Source organism: Convolutriloba macropyga, unplaced genomic scaffold (genome assembly GCF_964194025.1).
Source record: "Convolutriloba macropyga unplaced genomic scaffold, txConMacr16.3 SCAFFOLD_843, whole genome shotgun sequence".
In the NCBI taxonomy this organism is placed as follows: Eukaryota; Metazoa; Xenacoelomorpha; order Acoela; family Convolutidae; genus Convolutriloba; species Convolutriloba macropyga.
Genome location: NW_027452326.1, coordinates 1 through 18,144, shown reverse-complemented (window position 1 = coordinate 18,144; position 18,144 = coordinate 1). Strand labels below are relative to the sequence as shown.

At 35.6% G+C, this 18,144-nt stretch overlaps 1 protein-coding gene across 1 annotated transcript in view; it reads left to right on the top strand.

Annotated features, from left to right (window-relative positions):
* LOC142357384 (EF-hand calcium-binding domain-containing protein 6-like) overlaps nucleotides 1-17,914 on the top strand; it is a gene marked incomplete at its 5' end in the record, with an annotated part of 73,094 nt that extends 55,180 nt beyond the window's left edge. The window contains 5 exons of the mRNA XM_075409034.1: nucleotides 6,409-6,572; nucleotides 10,895-11,098; nucleotides 11,523-11,745; nucleotides 16,771-16,855; nucleotides 17,779-17,914. Coding sequence (XP_075265149.1) covers nucleotides 6,409-6,572; nucleotides 10,895-11,098; nucleotides 11,523-11,745; nucleotides 16,771-16,855; nucleotides 17,779-17,899 — 797 coding nt within the window. The remainder of the gene's footprint in view (nucleotides 1-6,408; nucleotides 6,573-10,894; nucleotides 11,099-11,522; nucleotides 11,746-16,770; nucleotides 16,856-17,778) is intronic.
* Nucleotides 17,915-18,144: the final 230 nt, after the last annotated feature.

The window sequence follows — 18,144 nt, the reverse complement described above, 5'->3', positions numbered from 1 at the left end:
GACATATTCATTTCGAATATGAGAAGTTCAAACATCCAAATGGAACTCCTATCAGAAACACGAAGCCCCCAACAAGCACTAAACTATGCCGTGAATAGAGAAAGGGGACTAGCAAATCAACAAGAAATTCTAAGATCGAACAATACAAACTGGAACACAGTCTCCTATGTCCGCACAAATAGACAAAGAACACACAATCAAAACACTCAACAAAAACAAAATCCATGCTGGAAATGCGGAGGAACATTCTCTCTAGCACACCTACAGACATGCCCCGCCAAATCGACAACATGCAAAATATGCAAAAAGCCAGGACATTACACATCATTATGTACAGCAAAAATGCCAGAACGACGGCCCCAAAACACACCACAATCCAGCTCAACACAAAACTATAAACAACCACAAACAAGAAGAATAAGAAATATAAATCAAGAAGAAACTGAAAGCGAGCAATTAGATGGAGTGTAGACGCGGAAGCAGCCCTATATATAAAAGAACTTCACGAAGACTGGCAAAATATAAACATCATACGCCCAACACAGTTCTCTCCTCAGAAAAACAATTCCATCAACAAAGAATCCAACGGAGAGTTCTGGGTAGAAACAACAACCCAGTCACATAAACTACAGTGGCTAGCAGACACTGGTTCGCCCCGATCATTCCTAAATCAAGAGTTCGCACAAAAACTCCAAAAGGAGATCGAAAATATGCGAATAGAAAAGTTTACAGAAAACACAATCTACAAAGGCTTCAACAACAACAACATTGAAATTGAAGGAGTGCTCATCATAGACATACAGTCAGGATCATGGACAGCAAAGAGCTGCAAAGTCCTCATCGTGAAGAACAAAACAAACAATATCATGGGCAGAGACCTACTGTCAAAGTTGGGAATAACACTCAACGCTTCAAAAAACACCGGTAAGCCCATTAACTTCATATCCAATCTCCAAACGGAGAAAAATATAATAAAATGGGTATTCCAAAAATACCCACATTTATGTACTCGCCTAGGTCGGTCAAAAAACCACATTGCGAAATCAATCTTTAAATCAACATACACTCCTTCCCAACACAAAGGTAGACGAGTCCCGCTACATCTTCTCGAAAAAGTCGAAAACGAGCTCAAAAAATTAATAGACGACAAGCAAATCATTAAACTAGAAAAATGCTCAGACGAACTATTCATAAGCCCAGTAGTAATAACAGTCAAAAAAGACAAATCAGTCAAAATAGCACTAGACTCCAAAAAATTGAACGATGCCATACACAAAAACAAATATCAGATGCAAAGCATCGACCACCTAATGGATTCGGTAGCAGTGTACATTTCCGAACGAAAAAACAAACAAGGAAAATATTTTTTTCCGAAAATCGACTTGAAATACGCTTACAGCCAAATACCATTAGACGATAATATCAAGAAACACTGTAATTTCAATATTCTAGGAGGAAAAGCTACCGGCACATATAGATTTATTAACGGATTTTACGGGCTGACAGATATGCCAGCAACATTCCAGAAAACAATAGATAAAACATTACACGATATAAATTCTAAATTCGCGTACCTAGACGATATCCTAATAATAACAAAAGGAACACTAGCCGAACACGAAAAAGAATTAGACAAAATACTCTACAGATTAAACGAAGAAAACCTAGCCATTAACCTACAAAAATGCGAATTTGCCAAAGAACAAATCATATGGCTCGGCTTCACAATTACTCCAAACGGAGTAACTACAACAAAACAAAAATGCGACGCTATAACAAACCTGGAGAATCCAAAAACCTTAAAACAACTCCGCTCCTTCATGGGTTGTATACATCACCTTATAAAATTCATTCCCAAGCTAGCAGAAATCTCAGAGCCTCTACGCCCTCTACTATCTAAAGCAAACACAAAAGCACAAAACAAACTAGATTGGAAAGAACACCATACCAAAGCATTCAATCAAATCAAGGACAAAATAAAACAGATAACAGAAAATGGACACTTCGATACAACAAAACAAATCAGGGTACGCTGCGACGCAAGCAAAAAAGGCCTCGGAGCTTGCTTGGAACAAAAATACGGCAGCACATGGGAAACAATAGCGTTCGCCAGCCGTTTCCTAAATAACTTAGAATCACGATATAGTACCAATGAACTAGAACTACTAGCGGTAGTATGGTCAATGAAGCATTTTAAATATTATCTTTATGGATCGGAATTCATACTCCAAACGGATCATCAAGCGTTACTTACAGCACTTAAAGAGAATAGGGGAAACAAAACATACCAAAGTAGATTAACAAGATGGGTAGATAGACTACTACCATTTCACTTTTCAGTCGAACATATACCAGGCAAAAATATGGGTTTCGCCGATTATCTAAACAGAAACCCATCCGGAGATCCAATACCACCCTCGGAAGAAGACAAAAACTTTGTAATAAACGTCGTAGACGAACTAAAATTTACTCTCATACGCAATACACTAACTCCAAATGGAGCAATTAAAGCAACCAATCAAAACGCAGACATAAAACAAGTCAACAATGACGCAATTAGTTCTAAACAGAATAACAACACAGCTCCAAACGCTTTTTTGCCTTAATTCGATTGAAAACAAGTTACACTCTCATCCGTCATATCTTAATTCGTTACATCCAAACAAAATAACATCAACAGATTATTCTAATTTAGTTGCCATTACAACGCGACAAAAACCTTTGCACGATACATTTCAAGTTCCTATTCACAAAAGACATAGAGCCCCCAATAAACAAAATCCCCAAACAGAAAATCCCCCCCAAATGGAGAACACCGCTACTAGCAAAACGTTCAAAAGTTCAAGCACCCAGACAGAGTATACCACAAACAAGGGAAAGGGCTTAGACCCAATAGACCCAACCAAACACTCGGAACTCTTTACTGCATATAATGATTTACCAACCCCACTATATCGACTAAACTTGACTAAAGTATTTAATGAAGAATTATTATCAGAGGCGTCACAGAAAGAACTAAAAATTATCATGGATTATGTAAAAACAGAAAATTGTGAAGGTCTCAAAAAAGTAAATCCACTCTACTACCGAATTAGAAGGGACCTTTCTGTTACCCCGACAACTTCCTTACTTTACGACAACCGCTTAGTAATACCTACGCGTCTAAAACAGCTCGTACTGGATACAATTCACCACAACCACACTGGCCAAGCGGGAATGCTCGCACTCGCAAAATTGATCTGGTGGCCACATATCCACTCGGAGATTGTTTCAAAAGCAAAAGCCTGCAGACAATGTATAGACAAAGGTAAAAACTTTAAAGCACTAATACCCAAAACAAAATTAGGACAATTACCTAGTCTAATAGAACCAAAACAAGAAATCCAAATGGATTTCACCGGCCCCATACCATACAAGAATACTACACAAAATAACTATATCTTAGTAACAGTAGATCGTCTCTCACGATACCCTAACGCTGAACTTTTCCACAATTGCGACACAGAAACCGCAATAGATTATCTCGAACGCTACTGCAAAATACATGGTATCCCACGGTCAATCCGTTGCGATAAAGCACAAGCGTTTAAGGCAAAAGAGTTTGAAATATTTTGCAAAAACAGAAACATTAAACTAATATTAGCTCCAGCTGGAGATCACAGGGGAACTGGAATGGTAGAGAGACTAATACAAACATTAAAACGACGCTTAGCAGTCATAGATATAGACCCCTTGTGGAGCTCCGAAACACTAAGTGCTAGAATAGCAAGCATAATTGAAAACATACGCCTCATACCCAACAAAACAACAAAAGTTACACCATTTGAGGCACATTTCGACAGAAAGCCAAATACGGAACTATCCAATATGCTAACCAAACCATCCACCAAAAACCTCTCATATAAAAAACTCATAGATAAATGTTTAGACAAGAAATTGCTACGCCACGATGCGCTGACCCAAGAAGAAATGTGGAGAAGAGACGGAAGCTCAGAAAATGAATTGGACATCCAATACAACACACAAAGCGCGTCCCCCACACACTTGGACTCAGACGACTCTGAAAATCAACCACTGATTTACAAATCACCAAGTAAGATAAGCCCTTCAGAAATACATTTCTCCATAGGAGATAAGACAACGAAAATAATATACAACAAACGCAACGTACCGCGTAAATCAATTGCCAGAAAAACGAAAGAACCAAGAAACACACTAGCACCTCAATGGAACATTATTCAAGATGGAACCATAAAAAACTATACACCACACACAATAACGATTGATACTCCATTAAGAAAGAACACTGTAATAAGGAAAAATGACATAGCAATAGCTACAGAAACAAAACCATTACAAGAAACAAAACCACGTTTGATCCACATGGTTGCATGTAAAACAATAGGAGAATATAGACGAAATCAAGAAAAAATTTAAAAATTCTGTTTAGAAGAAGCCAAACAAAACGCAAAGAACAACACGAGCGGACCGATGAGAAACCTCCCAACAACAAACGATTCTCAAAATATTCCAGGACCATCAAGGATTCAAAGCAAACCAGTAACGAGAGCCCCCAAAAGGACAAGATCAGACCTCGAACCTAGCAACAAGCCTAAAAAGAGGACTTGCAAAAAAGAGCCAATCAAAACAAAATGGTCAAAAGAGAAAGTAATCAAACTAGCAACAAAGAACCAAAGGAAGCAACAAAAACCAAAAGGAAACCATAAGCCAAAAAATAAACAGAGCACGCCTCTCCAAAGCTTTAATGAAAAAGCTAAACAGGCAGCACTCAAACATGCAATGACAGCCTCCACACGGAGAATCCCTTCGACAACTTCAGACACCGATACAAACAGGTCCTTCCTCATCTTCAACACACCAATCCCTCAGCCATCGTCGATCCAGATATACAATGTCTACACCGACATACCCGGAACCCTGCCGTTCGAGATCATAACCAGTAACGACCCCACGGACTTTATGGAAACTAGCACAATGAGCCCAAAAACACAAAGTCCCTAGCTAATCGCATCAACATCACTGGACACCAACTCCCTGAGGGACGACAACCAAGATATAGACTTCAAAAAATCAACAAAGAAACTAGACAAAATTGTCAAAAAGATCAACACGATCAACGCAGAAAAAGAAGAGAAGGAACAAGCAGAACCTACCAACAGTCCAGAACCAATAGTGATCTACCTCGACACGTCAAACTCCCCAAACGGAACAGACCAAATTCAGTCGCCTCAATCAGAGCAAGCTCCAAACGGAGCAGACCAAATTCAGTCGCCTCAATCAGAGCAAGCTCCAAATGGAGCAGACCAAATGTAGTCGCCTCAATCAGAGCAAGCTCCAAACGGAGCAGACCAACTTCAGTCGCCTCAATCAGAGCAAGCTCCAAACGGAGAAATGACATCCGTTCAAACAAAACAACCAGATATGTTAAACAAGAATGAACCAACGAGACCTCACCAAGCGGAAATACAGAAGAGCCCAGCTAGCTCCTTGATTTACAAGACGCCCCCATCATCGCCTCCACCAGACACCATCTCAGATCTTGATGAGGACGACATTAAAGCACTCAACGAAATCCAATAAATGGGATTTCTCCCCTAGGGGGGAAAGTGAGATACCGGCTCCAACTGGAACCCCTAAAACTCAATGAATGTAACCAAGCCTACAAGTACTAGTATATTTATTTATAAACTCTTATGCTATTTAACTACTATCTTTTGTACATATGTAAATCTCCAATAGGAGATATGTGTTACGAGTTGTTAGTTGTTCACTTTATCGCCTGTCACTTAGCAGGTAACTAATCTAGACCGCGCTTTCACACTTGTGTTAAGTGCAGACGAAAATAACGCCGAAAAGATACAGTCGGTTCGTGGCCAAGAATAGATTCTTGAACTTAATTCTTTTCAAAATCATAAGTTGACCTTCAACACTGGAACATACACATACACAGATCCTAAGTGATCAACATCTACAATCCACAGTTATATTAGATAGATCATATCTACCCAGCAATACTAAAGTATCAGATACAGAATACTCTCCCTTCGGAGCAGAGCAAAGACGACATATAGCGCGGGATCACAATAATAATAATAATAATAATAATAATAATAATAATAATAATAATAATAATAATAATAGTAATAACAATAATAATAATAATAATAATAATAATAATAATAATAATAATAATAGTAATAATAATAATAATAATAATAATAATAATAATAATAATAATAATAATAATAATAATAATAATAATAATAATAATAATAATAATAATAATAATAATAAAAATTATAATAATAATAATAATAATAATAATTGAATAAAATAAGAAATGCAAAAAAAAAACGTTGAAATGGATCCCATTTGTGATGGTTTTAGCAATGGACGAAGTAGTACAGCGTTTGCGTGAGATGGTGACTGCGAGGTTCTATCTCTTCGCAGAAGCACTCAAGAGGATGGACTTTGCCCAATTGGGAGTGGTGACCCAAGAGGAATTCAGGTCCATAATCCACCAACTCGCATTCAGACTCATGGACCAACAGGTCAGAGATTTGCTCCTGGGTTGACACATCACTGGAAAATAAATTTTAAAAAGTGGTCCAAAAATTTTACCTCAAAAATCATGTATCTTTTTATCGGTAAATGCGATGCATTTAGGAGTTTTTCGACGTTTTCACTGCAATTACTATAAAAAATTATTAATAACACGCCTCAAACCAGATTCGAACCCAAGACTATTGCCTTGTAGGCCTTTCTGCTTTCGTTGCGCTTATCAATTCCAACAAAAAACTTGCTCATTACCTTTGTTGTCGAAATTGTTTCACTTCATCTGAGAAATTAAACACAAAAATGGGTTGAACATTATGATGAACTGGAGAAAATTATGAAATTAGTGGAAACAAGAACCACAACTTACATTGTGCAATCATTTTTACCTAATTCAACTGAATTTTATTACTTGATGTTGAGCTGAAATTAAACAGAAATCTCTCGTAAAATATTTACGTGTTGTGAACTTGTTCCTTAGCTAAAATGAGGAACTTAATAGAAAACTGAAAAATGTATTTGCTAATGTTGGCATCCCGAGAAAAAAAATGTTTGATAGGTATTTTACTGTCTTATTTCTTTCAATATACACAGGTCAATTGAATATGAACGGAACGAAAAAAATTCGGAAAAGTTATTTGTGGTGCACACTGAGAATTCGTACAGCTTGTTAGCATATTTTAAGCCGAACCGCCAAAATTCCAGACTCTGTTGAACTTATGACAAACTAGATGTCTTTTGTGTGTGTGTGTTTGCGTATGCATCCAAGTCATAACAAAAAAACATGTCTCTTTTTTCAGCAAAACAACCGTATTAAAAATATCCAAATAAAGCATTCTGACAAAGAATTGGGTCCGTAAATCTCACTAAAAGTTTAAAACTTGTTCTGTAATTGTAAAACAAATTTTGTCCAATGTAAACAAAAACAACACGAACAAAAATTGTCTTCTTTAGCAAATATGATAGGCCTGTTGTCTTTTATAATGCGAGTTTTTACTTGACCAACTTTACCTCTGATGTTTAATTGCTCTCAAACAAAGTTTACAGCAATTATATTAGTCCTGTTGGTCTTTTTTAATGAAATTTTTTTGCTTGACAGATTTTTCGTCTGATGCAAATAGCTCCTCGTCCTTAAAAACGTGATAAACAGGTCGCGCACAGCGGGCTTTAAGTTTCATTAGAGGCCTTTAGCTGCGTTTAGTAGTCCTTCAAGTGCTTAGTGTGGTGGAGCTACTGGGAAGGACGTAGTTTAAGATTAAAAGCTCATTTTTAGGGGGTTTGAGCCCAAAGTGTTGCGATTTTTCTTGTTTTTTCGTCAGTTTTCGAATTTTTGTTGGACCAGTCTAAAATTGAAGCTGGGTAAAGTTGATAAAGGTCTTTTGCAAGACTTAAGTAATTTTTGTAAACATTTTAAGAGCTATAGGTTTTAGTAATCCTAACAAAAACACGCAAATTTTCACAATTTTTTTCAAGTTTTTTGAGAACTTTTGTCATTATTCTAGGCACTAGGTGTCAAAAAACCTCCTCTAGGGTTGGACAAATAGGTTAGTACATAGTTTTTTCTGGCTTTCAACAGCTTAACATCAAGAATTTTAGCATTTTTTTGGACAAAACTTAGAATTTTTGTCAAATTTGACTTTTATTGTCATTATTCAAGTTTTTCTAAACCCAGGGGTCGGAAAACCTCCTTAAAGGTTTGATAAAAAGCTACCAAAGAATTTTTATTGGTCACGCAATGATTTTCAACTTTTTAATATCACAAGTTTTAGAAATTTTTTGATAAAACTTGCAATTTTTTGAAAACTTTCAAAAAATTTTGTCATTTTTTAGGTTTCTCTAGCCTCAAGAGCCAAAGAGACTCCTCTAGGGTTAGATAATATGTTACTGTATAATTTCGAGATGTAATGGAATGTTTTTCAAGATTTTATTGTCACGAATTTTAGCTTTTTTGACAAAACTTAAAATTTTCTCAATTTTAAATTTTTTATGTCAATATTCAGTTTTTCTTTCAGCCTCAGGTTTCAGAAAACCTCGGTTAGCGTTTGATAGTAAGGTGCTGGCAAATTTTTATCCGCCATGGATTAGTTTTCAAATTTTTAATATTTGCAATTTTTTGATAAACCGTGCTTTTTTTTCAAGTTTTTCAAATTTTTTTTGTCATTTTTAGGTTGTTCCAGTCTCAAAAGCCACGGAACCTTCTCTACTGTTTTAAAAGTTACTGCAAAACGAATGCAATGTCTAGATGTAATGTAATGTTTTTCAAGGTATTAACATCACGATGACAATAAGCTGCTGCATAGTTTGGCGTTGATGGAATGGTTATCAATATTTTAATGCTTCAAGTATCAGCAGAATTTTTAAAACTTTGTTTTCTTCGAATTTTCGGAAAATTATTATCAGGTTTCAAGTATATGGATCTTTTTAAGCCAGTGAAACTATTCAATGCTTGAAATAGGGATACTGTATAGTCTCTTTAGACAGCGAAATGGTTCTGAAACGAAAAATATCACGAATTTCAGCAAGAACTTGTAAAATTATGGAATTGTTTTAAAAAATTTTGAATGTTTTCGTACTTTTCTGAGTTTAACTATCGTCACTGGCTAACAAAACTTTTTAAGTCTTGCAGATGGGTCACATGATAAAACCCTCATCAGCGCTGAATTATAGTAGAAATGTTTTTTCATAAATGACTAGCTCTTTCTAGGAAATCATTGTTAATTGCTCTCAAACAATGTTTGTACCAATTATATCAATCATGTTGGTCTTTTTTATGCAACTTTTCGTCGGATCCGTTTAACTTTTTGTCCTCAGAAACAGGATAAAGAGGTAGCGCTCAGTGTGCATCATGTCATCATAGAAATTTTCAGTTCACTAGCCGCCAAGTGTGCGATTCACAGAAACTGTTTTCGAGACTTATGGTGTAAAGGGCTGTTCTTAGAAATTGATCCTCCGCCCCACAAACCCCCCCCCCCCACTGAGCTCACCTAACGCCCCTCAAGTTAGACTAAAGCTAGCCTCGCCAAACCGTGGTTAGCAACTGACGAAGCCAAACGCTCGTCGGTCGCTTGAGAGCACTTCGCTCGGCGCAAGTCGGTTATGATTTTAAAATTTTGTCCTCAAAAATGAGATGAACAGATGTAAAGCAGAACCTCTGAAGCTGCACGCTCTTTTTTCTAGAGGCTTGGATCCCTTTCTCTTAACGCCCTCACCCCACTCACTCCAAAGTTTCCGCCCTCCATTCACTACTGTTCCAAACACTCCAACTACCCCTCCACTAGCGCCTTAACCTTCCCCTTTATGCTAGCCTCCCTATGTTCAAACTGGCTACTAGCAAAGCAACCATTTGTGGGTTGCCTGAGAGCAATTCGCCGATGTTGGTCGGTTATGTTTTGTAAAATTTGATATGATTTTAGAATAAAATGTAGCGCATGAGTGTGTCATAATTAGCTCTTTTATTGCAGCTTAACTTGAATAAAACAAAGGGCAACATCAACTGACGAGTTATTTTTGCCTTTGAGAAGTTGAGATATTTTTTTATTATAGACCAAACAAACAGTAGTAAGCAGTAATTCTAATCGTAAAGATAGGATAGCAGCAACTAAACATCTGCAAAGATGAATCGTGTTTGAGAAAAACGCTTGTAAAAAACGTTTTGTCTGCATTTTTTCGAAAGACTTGAGGAAATAGAAAGTCCTACTCCTTCTCAATTGCCAGCTGGTATGTTCTAATTCACAGATTTAAAAGAAACAGCGATTTTTAAAGATCTTTAACATCTAAATGTTTTCATTTTTGAAAAAGAGCTGATTACTGATTCTTTCCCTATTTATCCTTATAGCTCAGTTCATTTCACGACTAGATCCTTTACGGTTTCATTGACTTGCAGCAGCTACGGTACACTATGGAGTTCATTGACTGATAGTTTTGACTTTCGATAACTTAAAAAAATAGAACGTATTATGTAAATAACCTTTATCGTTTGTTTCAAAAAGTTACATGTTAAAAAAAATATGAGAATAAAGTTAAACTGTTAGAGATTTTTCAAAGTTTGGACATCTCAATGTGCTGGATATCTGAAACTTTACGCGTATACTGAGTGTGAAACGGTCAGAAAAGAAATTAGGAAACTCTTTTCTTGAAGCGAAAAACTAAAAAAAGTGTCTGCAAAGGTTTATTCAGCTTTTCAAAGATAATTTTTCAGCCAACAATTTCATCAGCTAACATTTACATAACATTGGAAGAAAGTTGTGCTAACATACCTCGAGTTCTTAGCCCCGAATCAAGTTTTTAGGGTTGGAAAAATATTTTTTTTTTGTTTCAGTTTGAGCAACTAGTTGCCAATTGGCTAACAACAGACCAGGGTGGCAACATAGACTACCAAGACTTCCTCAGAGAGTTCTCAACTGAGGGCTGCTCCCCAATACCCTCCTCAGCCTCCCCCCAACACCACCCACACGCAAACGAAGAACCATCAGCCACGACTAGGAAACACGACGAAATAATCAACCTCGACCTCAATTTAAAGGTTATTCTGGAGTTTCAGAAATAGAAAAAAAAAGACTGAATAAGAACATTATTAATAGTAACCACGTGAAATTTAGAAGGAGAACCATAAAAAAAATCAAGTTCATGTCGAGTATGAAATTCAGCTGCTTATTTTAAGCTCATGCTAATTTATAATAAAATTGCTCATGAATGATTTAAGTGAAATTTCTGTCTTATTTTTTTCAACAAATTCACGCGCAACGAAGTTTGCGTAAATCTCATTAAAGAAACTCAAGCTGATATATACGTTGATTTTCATGAAAAGGTGATAAGCTCACATAACTAAAATGTTTGTATAAATTTTTCAAAGCCTGCTGTTTTAAGACATAATCCAAGTTTTTTTTCGGCGAACTTCTTCGGATAAAATTTAAGAAACATATATTGAACGCTAAATAATAATTTAGACTGAAAGGCTCCAGAGACCAACGAGTGCGGTTCCCACCTGGAATCGAACCGCGGACCGCCGGTTGCAACAGCAGTTAGCAACTACACGTGCTCTGGTAGATGCGAACGATGCAGAATCGAAGCTGAAACAGCAAATGGGAAAGAATTGGAAGTCATTTCAAAAGTTCTGCAGAGCCATGGATTATGATAACAATGGAACCATTTCAATACAACAGTTCAAAAGTAAGTTGCAGTTTGACATCTCTCATCTGAATCTACTCTGTTTCAATTTTGGGATCTTTTCCGTTTGTGCCCCCCACCCCACCTAGAACTTTATGCACCCCCCCCCCCAGTTACAAAGCACGTGCCATTAGATAGTAAATCACCATGTAAAAATTTGGCACGTGCGTCTGGGGGGTGCAAATAATATGCACCCACTAAGCTGGGAGGAGGGGGGGGGGGGGGGCACAAACGGAAAAGATCCCAATTTTGTTTATTTTGCTAACTCAGGTCTATACCTCGATATGATTATAATAATAATGACATGACGATTTGTGAATTTGTTTTCTGCAGTCAAAAAAATTCACACAATGATGCACTCATTTACAAAAGACATTAACCAGACTACATTGAGATCAGTATCAGGCCAATGACCCGTTCTCAACCGTCTCACTTATGAAAAGACTAATAGGAGGGGGTTCTATAGTGTATAGTTTCATTATAGACTATAAGAACACGACACGCAGCTTCGTAGTTAAATTGGATCTAAAGTCTTCATGATTCAAGTTGAAGACGTGTCATTGCAAAATGAAAATTAGACTCTTCATGAGTCGAGGTATGGTCGTTTCTTAAACAAACGTTTATAGTCAAACCCTTATAATCTTTTTATACAAGTTTTTGATCGAGTATGGTCATTCGATAAGTCCAGGCCTAAACCTGAGAAGTGCAAAAGTGATTTTTACTAGAAAAAGCTTTCTGTAGACTTTCTTGACACAAAATGTTTATTACTGTTAGATGAATTCAATCAAACTGCCTCTTGACTATAGCTTACATTGGGGAGTTGAAGGAAGATTGCAAAAAAATGCAATTGACTGCAAAAAGACTGCAATTGCCGAGGAATTTAACAAGATGCCGGCAAAATTAGAACTTGTCCTTTTTACGTCAAACTGTATTCCTAACAAGTGGTGAAAGCTTCAGATTATTGTTTTAGAAGGATAAATTGCTCAATTTGCGTTTCCCTAAAAACTAAAGAGAAGTTTAATTAGCAATGAGATTGTACTTTTTCACATGATTTGTCGTGCGAAGGCACGTGAGGTGTATTTGATTGAAAATGAGATTATGAGCAGGTGAAACTTCACGTGATTTCAAAAAAACAGGTTACTTTAAACCTCATTGAATTCCATGAAAAATAACAAGAGTCAAGCCAAGAGTTTCGTCTATGTTCACGTAGAATATCAAGTAATCGGTGGTTTTCTTTTTTGTTTTCTTTCCTACGAAAAAATTTGTGTCAACGCGTGATTTTTTTGTGTGAGCTCACTCAAGAAAATTTAACTGTGTAGCTTTATATCTAATTATCATAAAATGGTGCCCAGCATGTTGAGTCTTCAAAAATCACAAGGAGGCTCGTTAATGTGCGTTCGCACATTAAGTTCCGACCCGAACTGATCTACGTTTTTGACTTAATTGTCAACCAAATGAAGAGATAATCAAAAATAGGTGTTTGAGTTTTAAAAAATCGCTTCACATCCAAACTACTATTGGAATAAGATAATTCAATGCTTCATTAGAGCGCTCACAAGATCTGTCAGTAAAAAGTCTCCGAGAAAAAGAAACAAAAAAAGCAAAACTAAAAATTAACGGCAAAAAATCAATATCTAAATGTAAAAGCACCTAGTGAACAACGTCAAAATGCAATCAGATAATACCTTAACTGCACAGACTTTTTAATGTTAACTATACCTCAGATGGGATTTCTCTTTAATGATACAAGGTAACAAGTAAAAAGAAAAAATATTGAGGCGAAATTCAAAAATCTATCAAAATTTTTCAAACCAAATAATTTCAAACGTCTTAAAAATCATTAGCTTTTAACAAAAAACTTCTCAATAACTTTACTAAAAAGTCATTACAAAACTGATAGGAATTATCTTTGGTTAGACTAAACCATAGAAATGGACTAACGATGCAGAAAAGCTCAAGAAATTACAAACAATCTGCGAAAACACAATTTATTGAAGCTATTAAAACCATTAACATTTATCTAATTATTGTTTCTTTATTTCAATTGTTATCTATACTAATTGAGCTGAAATTAATTTGAACAATTATAGTTTCACTTAGGCCTCATTTGAAAATATTTGGGCTCTGTTATTACACGAATTTGGTAAAATAAGGGAAAAATACAGAAATAATGACTACTCACAAAACATTTATGAAAAGGCATATTGTCCCACTAACAAATATCAGTTTAAACATAATATCAGTAGAAAGTTTATTGCATTATAAGGAGTTCGATTGGACCTCTCAGTGATGAGAATAAGATACAAGTTAATGAAAAAACAACAAACATGATACAAAAAACTATACAAATAAAAAAAACGAAAAAAATTTAAAAAAAATTTAAAACGAATAATATCAAAAACTTTAAACTTATTCGCCATGAACTGACTGCATAGAGTAAAATAATTCATTCAATCCTGAATTAGAAGCTTAGGAGACCTCTCAGCGTTTTACGACTACATAAAGAATAAACAAAACAGCAAAATTAGTAATTTCTAAAAAAAAAATGAGGAAAAAAATGTCGAAGCCATTAAAAATAAACTTCTCTGTACAAACATTTCTATTTTCAGTTAATAATTAAACAACAATAGGATTCTTTTTTCTTGACTACAGGACTTCAAAAAATCAACAATTATTATCATGTATTTTAAAATCACGAAATCTTTGAGAAAACCCGTAGTATCAACAATATTAAATTCAATAGCTTTCAACGGAAATCACTGAATGCTTTACCTCTATGCCACGATGGGAGAGAATGTTGACCAGCCGTCAATAGGACATCAGAATAAGTCCTCTGACTAAGAAAACATTAACAAATACAAGCAAAAACCAATAAACCATTAGAAAACTGCGAGAAGAAAGTGTCAAAGCCGTTTAACACACAAGCTTTTCTTAAAAAAATTTATCTGTGATTCTTTTAACGCTTTACTGAGCCAATGGGAACTAACAAAATTAGGATAATGAGATAAGATTCCAAAAAGAAACAAAATTAAGAAAAAATATATCCAGAAATAAAAAAAAATCTATATGAAAACTCGTCGCATCGAAGTCAAAAGACCAATAATTGAAGATAAAACAGCTAACCAAATTAATTTTAGTTTCAGTAGAAAAGTCGGGGGTCTTTTCACTACTGAGACTGACTTAGAATTTGCAAAAATATGTGTAAGGTTGGCTAACGTTCAGAAAATATTTTTTCAAAAAATTGTTTTGAAAGTCATAACAGCCATTCGCTGGCCACTCAAAACACCAGATAGGTTAGCTTAATGTTCAATAGGAAGACTATTTCATTTCTAGTCAGTGTGTCTATGGCATAGGACTTCAGAAATTCATTGAAAAGAAAATCAAATTTTCTTTAAAAATTACGAACACGCAGAGTCGAAGCCAAAAAAGATATGAGCGGTTCCTTGAAAGCTAATTTAATGTTCATTGGGCATCATTGGACTGTAAATGAGGTTTGTCATTAACAGAAACTCGATATAAAAGGTGCCTATTCTGTTAGTGGCTTAAAAAACAAAAAAGAATATGTCGATCGGCCAAAATTCTCTGAACAAAAAAAACCATATGAGTATATAGTTCCTCCACGACAAGTGGGGTCGGAACAATAAGCATATTTTACTTGGAGCTGAAAACGTCACAATGGCTTTAGTTGATAGCTAAAATTCCTTTAGATTATAACTTGGTCCTATTTTCTTGGGTTCAAAAGGCCTAAACATACTCAAAAAACGCTAAAAACGGTTTCCGAAATTTAGGCTACATGTTGAAACTGGTTTGGCAAACGGAAAATTTTTAGGAAAGAGATTCTGGCAGACTAAGTGAACTTTGGATAGATTACGTTTTTGTAGAGCAATTTTATGTAACCTCATGCAAAATTGCAACTGTCGGTAGTTCAGGATCTCAACTGAAAAGTTGTTGACCTCTTTTTGAAAAAAATGCAGCATGAATGTTTAGGTGAGTTACGATCGAAACTGAAAAATAAAGTGAAATGGTGAACAAATCAATTGGTAGCGTAAGGCGTTCCTCTGATGTAGGTCGGTTTCTTGTCTGTGATACATTAAAAATACCCCAAATATGGACCGCTGCGTTCCTTTTTTTTTGCATTGGATTGTCCAGTTTCAAGTAACAACAAAACATCGCGAATGTATGCATTTAATAACGGCAACTCACGGCTAAAATCGGAACAGTTTTTGGCTAAGAGCCAGCTATGGTGAACACAGAAGGGATCAAGGAGTATTCAGATGAAAACTCCGGGAGCACTAGCAACCTTGTCCGGTTGCTAGTATTAGAGTTTTGGGCTGTATTCATTGGGCGGTTTTTATTGAGTTTGGGAGTGAGTTTCAAAACCGAGGTATAAAGGCAGTTCTTAAAGTTCACTCGAACAAAACTATTATTTTTGCTAGAATTCTTATTTGGGATTACCAAGCATACATTGAAAGACTGATTATCACACAAGGATTGTCGACGTTAGTCGGTTATATGTACTATTATTGAAATTAATAGTCATCCTAGTGTAGCAACGTTAGTCAAAATCCTTAGTCGAATAATGACTTAAACCTTTTTTTCGCGGACATTGAAAGCGATTTTCGAACTGAATTTATAAAATTATCTTCATAATGATAGAGAACAACTGCTAACTGCATGGCAATAGTCAATACTATGCGGAGAAAACTCGAATAGGACGAACAAGACGATTTTTAATCATTCCTCAAGGAATCAAGAGACGTTAATTTATTCCTTAAGTTTTTTTCGAGTTTTGCGAGTCATGAAACGACTGCTCATATGATTTCTCTGAAAAGATTGCCTCTAAAAATAACAATATTTGAAATGAAATCAGCACCCCTTCTACCACTGCAGACAAAAAGGTGAACCCTGTTAGAATGCTTTGTCCTATGCGTAACATTTCTTTCGTTCAAAAATTAAATAATTATTTTTTAATTTTGAGTTTGAATTAAAATAAGCGTTAACGTCGAAACGGGATTTCTTTATTTTTAGGTTTCCTTGACAAACTGACATCAGTTGATTTCTCAGACGAAGACTATCAGAAGATAATCGACAAGTTCTCTACAGACAGTAACAAGTGAGTATTAATGAACAATTTTTATAGCTCTCAAAAACTAATTCATGAAAAGACTTTTTAGAACATATTTGAGACATGGGAGCTGAAACTGTTTCTTTCTATCAGTGAACAACAATTTTGCGTGTCAAGTCTGTTGGAGCAAACTTGATTATGTTTTTCCACTGTGATAATGGTTTTTGTAGTCTGTTAAGTAATGGTTAAGTGACTCTGCTTGAAGTCACTGAGAACTTCTGGCGTTTATCGAGAACCGCGAAGCGGTTCGAGATTTAAAGTCAGAATTTCGAATTGACTTCTGCAGAGTCACTTAACCATGCTAAAAACACGAAACGCGCACGTTTTAAAATGATGAAAGTCAATGGAAGACAAACTTCTGGCTTTTTGACTTCTGGCACTGCAGACTTCCGGCATTTTAAAATGTGCACTTGAGTGTTTTAAAAGTTGGGAATATCCACTAAAACTAGAAAGTATCTTTAAAAAATGGATAATTAAAAATTTGACTGCGTCATTTTCTACCGTGGACGAGGAGCAAACAATTTGATGAGAAAAACAGTGTAAAACTCTTAGAAAAAATTTGTTTTCACTGGAAAACTAGGTCTTAAATTCTTCTATCCTTGTGGACGAAGCTGTACGAGCAAACACCAGAATGCTTAATGAAGCTATAATTCAAAAAGCTTGTAATTTGGCTGTGCATTCATCGCCCAGCTTGAAATTATTTTATACCCAGATAGGAAGTCTGGAAAGTGGGTACCTATTTTTTATGCTGTTTATGCTCATATAAAAATTGCTCAAGTCTCTGTACAAAAATAAGAACGGTTCTTTATTTTTGCAATTAAAAAAATGCAGAATTAATCCAGAGAATTTAAAATATTCTAATATTAAGTGGTGACTCAATTTTTCCTTTATTATAGTCTAGGATTTTTTAGGTTCGACTATCAAAGATTCCTGCGACAGTTTGTCAATTCTGGTGAATTTGGAAACAAAGACAACCACGAACGCATTCGACCAAAGACATCTATGGCCCATATCTCATACGTAAGACACTAAAATATAAGTTGCAATACTACGCAAAATTTTTGTCTAATATGTCTTTGTGGTGAAAGCTGACATCTCAATTATCATTACAATGTAATGAATTGTAGGGGAAATTTTGGATTTTATGTTAGAAATGCTGTCTTTGCACAAAAAAGAAAAAAAAAATGGGGTCATACCCATTAGAGCCCCCTAGATTACTGTATATAACGTATAGTCCCCCTCCCAATTGCCGTAAATATACAATAATGGATAATGGG